We start from the raw sequence: 15,313 nt of genomic DNA on the forward strand, positions 1-15,313 counted from the left end.
TGCCATGGCAGGGGTGGCACTCAGGGGGATTTGGGGTTCCATTCCCACCCAAACCATTCCATAGTTCCATGATGTGGCTTTTGTGTGATGTTAAAAATCAGCAATGTTGGTAATTGGAGCATATTCCTCTGATTAAAAAGCAATGTTGAGGCCAAAATAACAACCACCATCTAGAACAGCAAGAACTCCACTTTCTCTTTTGCTTTAAGAAGGAACAAAAAGTCTTAAAAAAGCAGATTCACCCTCTCATGAACTTGTGTTGGTGCCACCACAGCGCCAGGAGCTGCACCCAGAGCCCAGAGCCTGCGGCTGTGCCACCACCCCAGCCACTGCTAATCCTTAAAATCATAAAGAAAAGTGACACAGGCCCAGCTGATCCTTTCCTGAGCTCCACAAACAGCCTGCAGCACCTCAGACATGCTGATTCTCCATCCTGGGCACAGGCGCATCAAACACTTGGTGCAGAATTTCCCATTAACGCTTGATATTACATAGGCTGATATTTTGTCAGGTAAAAATTAGGCCAATTTTTTTTTTTTCTAATTTTTTTTTTAAATGGATTTTTTAATTTTTGCTCATTGTCAGGGCAGCAGAGGAGCTCTGTCCCTGCAAGGGCAGGGAAGGGCAGAGATGCCCCTGGTTAAGCACAGCAGCCCTGAATAATTGGAGGTCAATCAGCTGAACTGCCTGCGCTTGAGGCAGAACCTCATTCCCTGAAGGAATCCTGACTTGGATCTATTTTCCACATCTCCAAAGTTCCCTGGACAAATTATTTCCCCACTTCTTCTAAAAACAACTTTGAAGAAAGGTTGCCAGCATTTGTTTGTATGTAACAAACTGAAATTAACTTCAAAAGAGTCTAAATTTGTGATTTTACAAAGAAAAATCTAAGTACCAATGCACACATATTGCATTAACTTCAAAAGAGTCTAAATTTGTGATTTTACAAAGAAAAATCTAAGTACCAACGCACAAATATTGCATTAACTTCAAAAGAGTCTAAATCTGTGATTTTACAAAGAAAAATCTAAGTACCAATGCACAAATATTGCATTAACAATTTTCATTTTAAACTCATCTGCATGCCAGAACATTCATGTTCACAGGCAACTCTTCTATTTTAATGAGATATATTTATTTTAATGAAATTTCTATGTATTAAATAGTACCTGCATACCTTAAAAACCCCTTTTTAATTAACAGTGACCAAGGCAGAGACAAGCACAGGTAAATGAGAAGTCACTGCTGCAAGAGACTTCAAACCAGAGTGTGACAAAGCACAGCTGCAGGCTAAGGGAGCACAGGAAATGTCATTTCAAAGGCATTTTTTTCCTTTTAACACATAAACATCCCTACAACAAATCTTCAGACCTCACTGAGAGGCACAAAATTCCTAAACAGGTCTTATGTTGCATTATTATAGTCTGTATACTCCTCCTGATAGAATGGATTTTGTGTTTTGATTTATTGCGCAATGCTCAGAGTTTGGGTAGAGTCAAAGTGGAGAAAATATTAATCCACCCCAAAGAAGTAATTTCTTAATTTAAATTGAATTTTTGATGCTATTTTCCCAATGTTTGGATTGTTGTATTCAGTATTCAAGGTAAAAAATAATCCTGAAAATCTGATTATTATGAAAATGGTCACGGAAGGCCAAAACTTGTTAAAATAAATAACTTTTTTACTGATGCCATGTTCTTGTCTTTGCAGGCTTTCCTATCGGACCGGCCAGGACACGGCCAATTGTGACACGTGCAGGAACAGTGCATGTATTATCTACAGGTGGGTAAAAATACCAATATTCCATTTTTCCCTAGGAAAAAGCAAAGATTCAGTCCCTAATGCAGGCTCAGCAATTGGCCTCGATGTTCCAATCAACAAAACAGAAATTTAACTCCATTAAAGTCATAAAATTCAACATTTGTGGAAATTTAAATCACCAAGAGATGATTGTGGGCACAGAGCTGTGGGATGGGAGGTGTTACAAGGAGTGAGCTTTGTTTTTAAATTGCTGGAGGTATTTCTGATTTTCTGCCAACAAGTCAACTTCAACTTTACTTTTATACACTTCTGTACCTACTTCAGATTTATTTTTATGGCAATAACAACTTGGGAAGTCACTTGGAGAGAGGGTTTGTGAAGCAAAGAGAACCAGATACAGATCCCATCTACAGTTTCAGAGTAAAACCAGGGATGGATGGGATTTTGGGCAGGAATTGTTCCCTGGGAGGGTGGGGAGGGGCTGGGATGGAATTCCCAGAGCAGTTTGGCTGCCCCTGCATCCCTGGCAGTGCCCAAGGCCAGGCTGGAGCACCCTGGGATAGTGAAGTGTCCCTGCCCAGGAGATGGAATGAGATGAGCTCTAAAATCCCTCCCAACACAAACCATTTAATTTTCTGATTTTATAAACTGGCATTCCTACCCAGTTTGGGGTTTTTTTTGGCACATCCAGTGAAGGAATAATAGGCAATGGGCATGAGGTGAAGCCATCATGAGGCTGACAATGTTTCACCCTGACAGCTTCATTGTCCTCCTGCACTGGAGTCCCAAAAAATCCACCTGACTGTTTGCAGGGGAGGGGAAAACAAACGTGGCTCAGGGTTTCAGCAGATCAGGCAGCGCAGCACAAATGAAAATGCACAAGATGCCAATTCCAGTGCAGACAAAACTCAAATGAAGGCACCAATGTAGGATTTCCCCCCTCACTCCTTAATTCGCTGCTCAGCCAGCTTTAGACAGAACAGCTGGAGCTATTTATTTATGAATTTTCTCTTCACTGCACAGAAAAAAAAAGGAGAAAAGGATGGAAACCTCCAGCTCCACTTACAACCGACCAGAACAGGGCCCTGTGCAGGGGCAGGAACCAATTAATGTCTTTGTTCCTCCTCTGCAGCCAAGTTCAGAAGCACAGAAACACCCAAAGCCTCCTGTGCCTCCCTTTTGCTGTGCAACTCCTGCCCCAGAGCAGCCTGGAGGTAACAGCACAGCACAACCCCAGCAGGGAATTCTCCTTGTTTCATTAGCAAGGGAAAAACCCAACTAAGACATTTTTGTAAATCTTCATTTCTACTCAGTGGATTTCAAGTTAAGGAAACTTCCAGCTTCCATTCTTGCATTCAATGGGAATGAAATCCAGAAAAGCAAGTTGGGAGAGTTTTCCTGCTGAGAGAGGGCAGGTCCTGCTGCCATTCCCACCTGGAATGATTTGAGCAGGTCCTGCTGCCATTCCCACCTGGAATCCCTTTGGGCAGGTCCTGCTGCCCATTCCACCTGAGATCTCTTTGGGCAGGTCCTGCTGCCATTCCCACCTGGAATGCTTTGGGAAGGTCCTGCTGCCATTCCCACCTGAGATCTCTTTGGGCAGGTCCTGCTGCCATTCCCACCTGGAATCCCTTTGGGCAGGTCCTGCTGCCCATTCCACCTGAGATCTCTTTGGGAAGGTCCTGCTGCCATTCCCAGCTGGAATGCTTTGGATATTTGCCTCAAGCCCTGTTTGCAGGGGATTTTTGAGCAAAAACCAGCTCAGCTTTGTGCCAGCTGAGGAAAATTCCTGCTGCAGGCAAGAAATCAGAGAGCAGAGGCACAGCAAAGCAGGGGAGGCAGGAGCAAAGGGGATTATGGAGACAGGATAAGCCAGAAGGGATAAACCAGGAATTCACTGATAAAAGCAGCCCTGGGATATCCTACAGGAACTCTGAACACCTCTGGGAAAAGGGCAGCAGCTCCTGAGTCAGGCTGGATTAAATCCAGATTTCCAAGGGTTTGCATGGAAAACGCTGCAGGGAGTGACCCGAGTCCTCTTTAGGGCAAAACAGCTTTTAGGAACAGAAATTAAAACTGCTCAAGCTGCCAAAAATCCCTGGGTTCTTGGAAGGCACTGGACCTGTCACAGCAGGAGGTTCTTAGTCTTGAGCTCTTTTTCCCAATTAACACAGGAGAGCCTTAAATATCAACATAAATAAATAAATATATGATTAATTTATCCCATATAAATATATAATATATATACTTCCAAGTATATATGTGTAATATATATTCTATATATAACTAATTATACTCTATACAATTACATATAATACAATAATAATAGTAAATAATATGTTACTATAATAGTAAATAAATATGATATTATAATAATTATATATATAAATTTATTTTATCCCATAAGGGCATTAATATATAAATAATGCCCTGATGGGATAAATCGATATTTAAACAGAAATCCTTCACTTTGCCTTAACTGACTGTGTCGGTTTTTGGATTTCGATTCAATTTTGAACATTCTAACACTAAAAAAAGTATTTACAGCAATTTCAAATCTTTATTTTCAAACAGCATCTTAAAGGAATTATTAAGTTACCCAAGAGCATCCTGTGGTGTCAGGCAGAGCACAGGTCAGGTAGAAATTCATGAAATTAAATTCTTCCCCCTCAAGATGAATTTCAGAGTATTGATATAATGGAGCACAAAAACCACAGACAGTGGAGAAGGCAACAAAAAACCCCTGTTGTGCTTTAAAGAGTTTTAGCATCCAAAATATTAAAACTGGCAGGAATAAATTCTAAGAAGAGCCTTTTGGGAATACAGTTATTTTGCATATTAAATTTAATTTTCTGTTAGTATTAAAAATCTCTTTTATATTATTTTGTCTTTATATTGAGATGAATAAATATTTCTTAGTACTAAAAAAAGGAAAATCAGATTATTTTCTCATTTTTTAAAATAAATAGGAAACTGCTGAAATATTAAAAGAGTATCAAAAAGACAAATTAGCAAAACCAGAAGAAGCTGCTTTGAAAATCAGAAGGAAAAGAAAGACATTCCCATTTGGATATTTCATTTTCCTCAAAATTCCACTTATTTCTGCAATATGTTCAGGAACTTGGAACTCCCGAGCCAGGAATCACTCACTGCACCAGAGCAGCCACAGCCTTAAAACTGTCAGTAAAAAATATTCTTGGTAGCCATGTTCAGGTAGACTTTAAAACAGAAGCCAAAAATGTGATTAAATTAAAAAACCCCAACCACTTTATCATTTTATCCAGCAGTTTCAATAACCATGAGGTCACAGAACCCTTCCAAAATCCTCTGCTACAAACACAACACAAATTTCTCTCCGATGTTGATGCCCCATGGGCATTTTTAAAGACAGAAAAGTTTAATTGGGGGTATTGCCAGGACAAAGTCAATTTAAACACTGAAGAATTTAAATAAAAATTCTGTATATGGCAATGAATATGCAATTTTTATAGTGCAGTAAAATCTTGCTGTTAGGAAGGAATTGCATTGAAATGCAGAAAATATAGCAATTCTGAAAAAGCACAAACCCAGGTGGAGTGAGAATTTCCCAGCCTCTTTTATTCTGTAATTATCTTTTCCTGGACCTGCCCTTCCTGCTCCTGTTTAATTTCCCATCCCATGTGAATGTTAATCCTTGAGAAGGAGAAAATGGGGTTTCTCTGGAATATTTGGTGCATTATTCTCAGGATTTCAGCAGAAATTATTTCTGGGAAGGAGGATTTTGTGGGATTCCTGCTGGATTTCCCTTCAGGCAGGAAGGTCAGGAATTTCCAACAGCTTTTACAAGGAAATTTCAGCTGCTGGAAGGAAACTTCTGGGAGCTGAAATCCCAGTTTCTGACTTGGAAAGAAAACAAATCCACACTTCACTTCTGTGGTGGAAAAAAAAAAAATCACTCAAAGCTGTCTCAACCATTAATTTGGCTACTTTTTACTCCTTTCTTGATTTATGCTGCTGTGCTTTTACTTTATATTAATTTAAGATGGACTCTCCCTACACAGCAGAAAATATATTATTTAGAATCTATAAAATGCAATTCAGTGCAAGAGGTCAAACAGGTTAAAATATGGGGATAGAAGTTAATCAGGCAGCACAGAGCCCACATGGAAGAAATTCACTTTTAAAGGTTAGATACTTAAATATTAATTATTCAAATTAACAAATGTGGCAATAAAAAAGTGAGCATAAGGCATCAATCCCTAGGATAGCAACAGTGTAAGAAAATCAGGTGGTTCAATGCTGAGAATAGCAATTTTCATCACCTTTTTATTTCCTACCCACATTAATTAATTTACATTTTCTCATCTTATCTCTGGACTATGAGATGAAAAATGGATCTCAAAGGCTCCCGAATGCTGGCAGTGCTTTGGATCCCAGGCTGGGCTGATTTTTGGGCTGAAATTTAGCAGAGATTGCTGGGAAGTGCATTAAGCTCATTTTGAAGTGACGAGTGCTTCTCTGGATCCCGTTTTTCCAGGATGTGAAGCACTAATGCTGTGTCACCCAATTAATGGCACCCACAGGGTGGAATTCTGTCATTCCTGCTCCACCTCCCCATGGTCCAGCTGCTCTGAGAGCCTGGAGGATGAGAGGGGAAATTCAGGTGTCACCTGAGGGGCTCAGGGGAAGGAAGGAGGATTTCCCTGGAGGCAGAAGGAGGAAAAAGCTGCTCAGAACCTGAGCAGGCTCCAGCCCTGGAGGTGTCAAGGGACGAGTGGAGGATGGACGTGGAGCTGCTGGGATGAGCCCAGAGCAGCTCCAGGATGATCAGAGGATGGAGCAGCTCTGCTGTGGGGAAAGGTTGGGAGAATTGGATCAGAAGCTTTGGGGTGACCTCATTGTCCTTTCCAGTATCTCAAGGATACAGATGGAGAGAGACTACAAGAGTCTGAAGGGACAGGACCCAGGGAATGCTCCAAGTGTCAGAGGGCAGGGGTGGGATTTTGGGATGGAATTGTTCCCTGTGAGGCCCTGGCACAGGGTGCCCAGAGCAGCTGTGGCTGCCCCTGGATCCCTGGCAGTGCCAAGGCCAGGCTGGACATTGGGGCTGGAGCATCTGGGATAGTGAAAGGTGTCCCTGCCCAAGGGGTTGGAATGGGATGAGCTTTAAGGTCCCTTCCAACCCAAACCATTCTGTGATCCCATGATTCTCTGAAATGCCTCAGCACCTCCATCCTGAACCCAGATTTCTCTGAGTCAGCAATTCTCCAGTAACCAACAGATCATGAGCAGCTAAAACCTGAAAATGATCCATGACAACAACGCGTGACTGTGCTAGAAAATGAGAAAACCCATCCATATCTCGGAGCTTGTTGCTCCAAACCCTCCCACAGTCCATATGTTTAATCCCAATGGTTCTCACTCCTCAAATTCTGCTCTCAATCCCTCATACAGCTCAACTAAATTAGAAAAGGTTCTCTGCTGCCTGCATGCAAAAGTAAACTCATTAATATATATTGTCAAACACAGAAAGCCAAAAAGAGAAAATTCATCTCCTTGAAGGGGCTCCAGGAGAGCTGGAAAAAGACTTGGGACAAGGGATGGAGGGACAGGACACAAAGAATGGCTCCCAGTGCCAGAGGGCAGGGCTGGATGGGATATTGGGAAAAAATCCTTCCCTGTGAGGGTGGTGCCGAAATAAAATCATCCAAGAGCTGCTAGTTGATTTTATTTGGCCCAGTTTTCCTGGGAAAGACAGCACTGATGTACAGGCAACTGCCCCAAAATGGGAAGTTTTGGTTACAAACCTTCTAAGTCTGTAGTGATTCTGGGGAGAAAACACAGAAATATTTATCACAAACAGAATTTTACTGCTTGTAGTTGTTGATAAAAACAGCCTCTCTGGAGGAAGAATTTGGGATAGCATTAAAGATGGAAAAACTCTGAGTCAGTGCTCCAAATTTAACAATATTTAACAACATGGAGGGAAGTGAAGCTTTAGGATGTCCTGACCAGGTGTGTCAGGCCAAGGTTTGTGCTATTAAATAATATTTAAAATTCATCTCTTGTTTCTGTAGAGCTTGTTCAGAGTTATCAGTCCATTGAAAAATATGATTCTATTATTAAAGAAAAAAATGCTTCTGAAGCAAATAATTCCCATCTCCGTGTGTCATGCCAAGAGAACAGGAGAGTCCTGGACAATTAAATTAATGGAGTTATTATGGGCAGGCTTAAGGGACTAAATGCAAGTTTGAAAGTGAAAAGAGGCACATGGCAGGAGGATATTTCAGGAAAAGGTCATTTGGAGAGAGGACACCTGGAGATGCTGAGGGGACAGAAATAGCACTGAGCAAAACAGGATTGGCAGAGCTGTGACAGGTGACACAATCAAGCTCAGGAACACAGCTCAGTAACAAAAATATCAGGAAGTTCTACAAATATGGAATATTTGCTGCATTTAATCCCTGGAAGTGGCCAAGGCAAGGCTGGACACGGTTTGGAGCTACCTGGGATAGTGGAAGGTTGGAATTGGATGATCCTGAAGGTCCTTTCCAACCCAACCTTTCTGGGCATCTGTCACTGATCATGATTAGCAGTATTTCATATGATTGATACAAAATTAAGGGTAAAAATAGTCAGCTGCAGATAACATAATATGTGATTTAAAAAAACAAAAAAAAAACCAAAACAACAGGTCTTTGTCTTATTTCTGCAGCACAAAAATTAAAGCCTAAGTTTGCAATCAAATAATTTGCCTGATGGAGCAATCCCATTAAAACACCTCCAATGCTGGATAAATTGATGCTGATAGACACCAATCAATTATTCTGCAAAATTTACAGTTCTAAATGCTGAAATAACACAAATGTTTTCTCTTCAGCCTCTTTATACCCTTCGGAAGCAAAATATTTCCCTTGGATGTGAAGAGCTGAAAGCTGATCTGTGCTGCAGCAGCAATAACATGGGGCTTGTCAGATGGACCAGAACTAAGATGCTTTTTTTTTTTTTTCTCTTGAGGTCTATCTTTAATAGAAATTGATTATATAAAAAATTACTCTCTTCAGCAAGGGGGTTTTATAACAATTTCTTTTTTTTACAGCAATTTTCAGCAGCTCTTAAGAGCCTCCCTGCAAGAATCATGTTTGAAAGGAGTAAAAATGAACTCTGGCAATGCCAGAGCTGAAAGGCCTTTTTATTTTTTCCCCAAAAAAAACTGATACTGAGAAAAAACAAAAAACCAAAACCAGATACAACACATGCTAAATGCTGCACTTTAAATGAGATTTTAGGGAGCTCTTGGAGAAGCATCTCCCTCATTCCAAGATTTTCTCTGTCTCACTGACAGAATTCCTGTGCTGGGACATTCCCAATGAGCTGATATACACATCTCAGCACTAAATTCATGTTGAACTTCTCTGACAAAGTGTTTTTTGCCAGCCACACAGCACACAGAACATGTTAGCAGTGAAGATAACATTGTTTCTCCATTCACAAGGAGGGATATTAGGCAGTAAGCTTGGAATGTGATTCTGCACTGATACAGCTGCCTCCTGAAAATTCACCATTCTATACTTCCAGCATTGAGCTGAAATTTTTTTAAATTATCTTTGATTTGGAATGGCTTTTTATTCATTATAAACACAGTAACGGGTAAAATACTCTATGTGAATTCTTACCTAATGTATTTCTTGTCTCTGTTATTGAAGTTCACACAAATCACTGAAATGGCAAAACTTTTGCTAAAAATGGATTTACACTCAAACCAAACACCAAATTAGGCACAGCCAGATGTAAAAAGACCTCACACCTTTCCAGCACCCCTTTCTGGGGCTCCACCAGAGTTCTTCCAGTCAGAATCACCAGCTCTTAAAAAAAAAACAAAGCACAAAATTCTCCTTACCCTTCTCTCAGCATCTCTGATTCCCAAGAGGAAAATAAACCCCACCTAAATCAGCAGATGGCATTTGATGACATTCTGTGCTCAGTTTACAAAGCCTGTGGAAGGTGAAGTCCACCCACATCTCCCCCTGAATATCTTGGAGTCTTTTCCAACCCTGATGATTGTGTTGGAGAATTCCCTGGAAATGGCTGCAGGTGTTCTGTGCCATGTCCTTGTTCTCCTTAAATCAGACAGGCTTAAACTTCAGTTTACAGTAATCTCTTTATGGATGAGACCTGGGGAAGCACATCTCACTTCTCCAGCGGTTCACTCCAAACAAGCAATGGCAGAAATAGCTCAGAAAACGTATTTAGTCCCAATTAAAAGTGAATTCAAGCTCAGGAATGATAACTTCATATTTAGGTAACAATAAAAGCAGCCAGTGCAAATCCCAAGACAGCTCAGCAGTGGAGGGGGACAAGGAAGAAATAATTTAATCCAGGTGTCTAAATTCCCAAAATTTCACCCTTTTAAATTCATCCTCTGATATCCAGAGGCCCCACTGCAACAGGAATCCTTCAAAGGTCCCTTCCAGCCCCAAATATTCTACATAAGACAGGAACAGCCTCAGTGCAGAGCATGGCCAGAGGCTGCTGCACAAACCCAGCCAAAACCACCCAAATTTCTGGGTAGTTCTGAGGGCCAAAATTCAGTTCCCACCATTAGACAGGACTCTTGCTCCATTTCATGCTATGGTTCCGTTGGTTTATAAGGTGGTCTCAAAATGCTCTGCAGCACAAAGCTCAAATAAGGGCTGGAATTTCATCTCAATTGTGGTTCTTAGCTGCTGGAAGGATTTTGTAGCAACAGTGTCTGGAATTCAGGACAGGGATTTTACAGCTTCTGTCTGTTTTCTGAAGGCAAGGATGCACTATAAAGGAGAACTGCTTTTTAATTGATCTATTTATTCCTCACATGTATATGAGTCTATAAATACAACAGGAACTCGAAATTAATCTTCTCCATGGTAAAAGTGGCAAGGAACAGCTGAGGTAAAGAATTTCTGGGACAGCCTCCTTGCTTTTGGCCAAGCTCTCAGCTCTCCCCAAAGAACAAGGATGCAGGTGCCTGACTGCCACCCTGACCTCCCAGAAGGGAGAACTGAGCCTGGAAGCCCTCAAAAATTATTTCTCCACCAAAAAAACAGTTGGATTTCTCATGTTCAGTCACTTCTCAGCCACCTCCATCATAATCCTCAAGACCCTCCTTAACATCAGGGAAAAGATGAACAATCCCATTCCCGTTTTTCTTCTGTAATGTCCCTTTTTGAACTTCTCCTTTCCACTTTCATGCAAGAAGTATTTATTGACTTCCATAAATTAAGCACTTAGACAGCGAGTTAATTAATTTTTTTAATCATCATAATTAATGAGTGCTTTTCTCTTCCCATTTCTAGCGTGGAATTGGATTTTAAACAGCAAGAAGATAAACTACAGCCAGTTTTGAGAAAACTTCATCCTATTGAGGAAACTCAGGTTGCACCTTTGCCTTATTCTCAGGAGAGCTACTCCTCGACTCCCAAGCAAAAATCCAAAACTGAATCCAAAAAGCACGGAAGATGGAAACTCTGGTTCCTTTAACCCAAGTCCATGACGTGTGGAGTTCAAGGCCTTCTTTGACAAATATGTGGAGCTGTATCCATCGTCTCTGATGGGATTTGGTGGCAGGAGCAGCGTCCTGGCCAGGGGCAGCGTCCAGTTCTCACCGCGCGTACCAAAAAGGCCTTCGTAGCGACGGACTCTGCCCAGCAGCACGGGCTTGGGAACCCCCTGCCCACTTCTACTCACAGTTTGCCAATGTGGGATGTAAAACCTGAGTGGAAACTTGGACAAAGATGGGAAGTAAAACTGTTCCCCTCCCCTCCTCAGATCCGAAAGCGCGGCGCTCCGACCCGTTAAGCGTAGGCCGGCATCGTGCTCCCCCAGGAATGGTGGAGGCCTTTTGGGGGTCTGGGTTGTTGTCTCTGCACAGCAACGAGGGGGAAAATCAGCAGCAAGCCTTATGTTTGCAGTGGTGTTGAGTTTTACAGCTCCATGTTGATCGGGGAGTGCAGTTTTCAGCACAGAATTCCTGGACAAAGCACAATTTTTCCCGCGGCCCGCGGCCGCGCCGATCTCCGAGACGTGACTGTGGTGTATTCTCTGCCTTCATGCGATGTAGACTCCAACCAAGCTCTCACATTTCAACCTCATCTCTGGTTTAGCTGTGTCCTCACCACCAGAAGAACCACTCTGCTGCTCAGCCCCAGCAGGGGAGCGGCCAGAAACCTCCCAAAAATCAGGCCCAGCCTTTAAGCACCTCCAGCTCACAGGGTCCAGGCCATGGACAACCCCTCAGTGTCACCTTGGAAAGGTCTCAACCACACAGGAACAAAACCCAACCCCAAAGCAGACCCATCCCAGTCCGGATTGTTGGCCTTTGCCATGGGTTAGTATTTTTTTCTAACAGTCTTTGGAAAAACCTCTCCACTGCTGCAGAAGGCACCAGGAGATGTCCAGGCTGCAGCACTGCTTGGAAGGAGCTGAAATTGGAAATGCTATTTATTTATTTATTGAGCTGCTCAGATGGGTTTCCCAGCTTATTATAATTTATATCTCAATCTATTAATTGTACTCAGTAATTGAAACGCTTAGGAGAGAGATGTGAATCAGATTTTTCCTAATTTGGTTTGGGTTTTTTTGAAATGGCACTAAAAATTTTGCTCTGACTTATAAACTGCAACTCTTCCTTTAAGTATTTGCTACTGCCATTAAACTTGCATCTAAAATGACCATTGGTGGAAAAATTCCTCATGCTAGAAGTGGCCAGGGAGTGGGAACCATGTCTTTTGTTTTGGTTTGGGATTTTTCCTTAAGGATTTCAGATCATTTGAGTGTCATGTGACAAACTGGGTTTGAAATTGCATCCCCTGTAGCAGCAGGAAGGTACAAATTCTTCAGCCTTTAGGTGCAAGGACTGTGATCATTAATTTGCACAGACTAAAAATTTGGGGAAGTGTTTTTCACTGTTTCTCCTCTTAGCTCAGCATTCAATTTACTCCTGAGAGGAAACTGGAGGAAAATAACCTAATTTTTTTTTCCCTTCAAAGAGCAAGAAAAGCAAATTAAAATGGGAAAGGAAATGCAGAAGATGCCTCTGGCCAGCTCAATATTCGCAGTAAACCTTCAAGAGGGCTATGAGTTCTTGCACAGAAGCAAATCCTGAAATCCTCTGGTGGGAGTTGAAGGATTAGGAAGGTGATCCTGTACACAAGGAAGTGCCATTGTTTCATGTGGAAAAAAACCCATATTTCATGTATTTTATATTGTTTTTAACTAAAATATAGAACTGTTTACAAAACAGCCCACACAATATGGCTAAGAAACCCAAATATTTCCAAATCAAAAAATACTTTTTTTTTTTAAAGCAGAAAGGAATCTCAAAAATGGGCAGAAAAAGGAAAATACAGCAGTATTTATTATTAAAAAAAAACATTAATACCTAATGCACTCCTCCATGCTAACAGGCCTAGTGTTTGGGGCTTTTTAAGGAAATTAAACCAAGCATCGCTCCATGGCAATCAATTCCCAAATCCTCAGTGCCACCCCTCAGTAGCTTTGTGTGTGCAGGGACCCTGAGTGATCCAGAGCTCCTGGAATCAGGGGAAAAGAGGGAGGAAACTCCAGCTGGAGAAACAAAGAGCTCAAAGGGAAAGTTCTCACGGCGTGTTCTGTACATGTCCAGGCTATTTTCTTAAGAAGTTGCAAATTTTTAATTTTTTACATTTTTTTAAACCTGGGGAAAGCTGACATTACCATAGAGTCTTGCTTCCAACTGACATCTCGTGTTCTCTGGTACCCTCCGATGTACTTTGTAATAAAATGTTTTTGCAAGTGTGTAAAATGTATCATAATTGTATTGCCTTTAGAATCACTCAGGCTCAGGTTAGATAGACACCAAGAGAAAAAAAAACAAACCTAATTCTTTAGAGCTTTTAGTTCAATGTGACAGAGCTATTTTCACCCTCATGTAGAAGATCTTGCAGGTTCTAATGAGGAAAATGCATTTTTATTTTCAGTGTGGCTTTGCTGGATTCACTGGCAGTCCCCTTCACTTCATACACTGATTTTCTAGCTGCACTTCTCCCATCTCCTGCTTCAAAATACTTTTTAGCCAATAAATACTGCAGTGATTTTATATCCCTTGCTCTTTGCTGAGTCCTTATAATTTCCACACAGCAACAGCTGCATTCTTAGGTTTAGAACTAGGAGGAAAACACTATTCCTGTGAGTAGCACTTGGTTTCTTAAAGATGAAAAACAAAAATAACTGTAAAAAAACTTTTAAAAAACCAGGATAAAGTGAAAAAAACCTGATTAAAACTGGAAAATCCTACCATGGGTACAAAGTGTTTGCTTTTTCTTGCCTAAAATGCAAAACCACTGTCCATGCCTTTGATTTCACTCAATGTTTTAAAGCTTAAATCACTTTTCCCAGTCAAATAGAGTAAATTTTCATGAACTTCCCAACCAAGTCAGCTCTTAGATTACACCAGGACCTGTGTATTACCACACATTATATATTGCTGCTGGAATTGAGCTGGAATTGAACCAGATTACCACTAAAAATCCAACTGCACCAACACCATTTTGTCTGGGAGAACGAAAGGAATCTGCATGAAGATTTTTAATATTCCATAAAAGCCACCTGTGGTTCATTAGAATAACTGGAGTGCTACAAATGTGTCCATTTGTTGAAGTGAGTGCAGCTCCTTGCCATAAATGTTGGTAGGGAATGCAACAGGGATGGTTTGACAACAGAAAAAAAGCTCAGTATTAGTGATGGAATAAAATCATGGCCACCATCAGTTTCAGTGAAATTACCTTGCAATATGTAATTTCAAATGATTTTGAAAGAGAAGAAAACATGTGACTCAATAAAGCAACGTATTTTTACATGGAAGAAGTCTGGTGAAGAAAATGAGGTTTTCTCCCAATTTTGGAATCCATGAAGCCTGACCTGGGCAGATTTTAAGGCACAGGAAGATAATTCACACCCAGATTCAACTCCTGAATAACAACCTGCAGGCCCAGAAGCCTCCTGTGGCCATCAATAACTTTGATTTCAGGCTTGCACCTGTATTTCAAATATTTTATATCCTTCTGGAGAGGCCTGCAGCCTGGAAGTGCTGAGAGATGGACAATCCACCATGGTGACTGATTGACTGATTGATTGATTGATTGATTATCCAGAGCTCCCCCATCAGTGCCACTCTGCTCTACACTCTCCTTGTGCCAGGTGTCACCTGCACCCCACAGAGATTCCCCTCTCAATCTCCTTCCAGAAACCTCAGACAGAGTCCACAAACTCCCTTTTTCTCCTTCAGATGGCTCCTGCCTCATTTCTGTTCTGGTTTCACCTCATCCCCATCCCAGAGCACAGAGGGGAAAGCAGCAAAGTGGAGAAGGTTCCACTCAACAGCAACACCACAAATCCTGTCCAGTGCTCCCCCCTCACACACCCCAATACCCAAAATAACCCATTTTCCCTGCTCACAGCACTGACTTTGTTCCCCATACACCTTTAGATGTCTTCCACTCTCCTTAAGGACATTTTTGGAAGTTAACACCACAGGAACATGGAATGGTTTGGGTTG

The 15,313-nt window shown here is 41.5% G+C and overlaps 2 protein-coding genes across 3 annotated transcripts in view; one reads left to right on the forward strand and one right to left on the reverse strand.

Moving 5' to 3' along the window:
• The window catches only part of INSYN2A (inhibitory synaptic factor 2A), a 40,846-nt gene extending 26,794 nt beyond the window's left edge, over positions 1 to 14,052 (forward strand). Inside the window, exons 3-4 of the mRNA XM_054276540.1 lie at positions 1,711 to 1,782; positions 11,076 to 14,052. Of these exons, the coding sequence (XP_054132515.1) occupies positions 1,711 to 1,782; positions 11,076 to 11,259 (256 nt within the window). The 3' untranslated portion in view covers positions 11,260 to 14,052. The remainder of the gene's footprint in view (positions 1 to 1,710; positions 1,783 to 11,075) is intronic.
• The window catches only part of DOCK1 (dedicator of cytokinesis 1), a 277,154-nt gene that overhangs the window by 168,948 nt on the left and 92,893 nt on the right, over positions 1 to 15,313 (reverse strand). The window lies entirely within an intron of this gene.

This window comes from Melozone crissalis, unplaced genomic scaffold (genome assembly GCF_028551555.1).
Source record: "Melozone crissalis strain CALT ecotype California unplaced genomic scaffold, PUWL_Pcris_2 ptg000019l_1, whole genome shotgun sequence".
Classification (NCBI taxonomy): domain Eukaryota; kingdom Metazoa; phylum Chordata; class Aves; order Passeriformes; family Passerellidae; genus Melozone; species Melozone crissalis.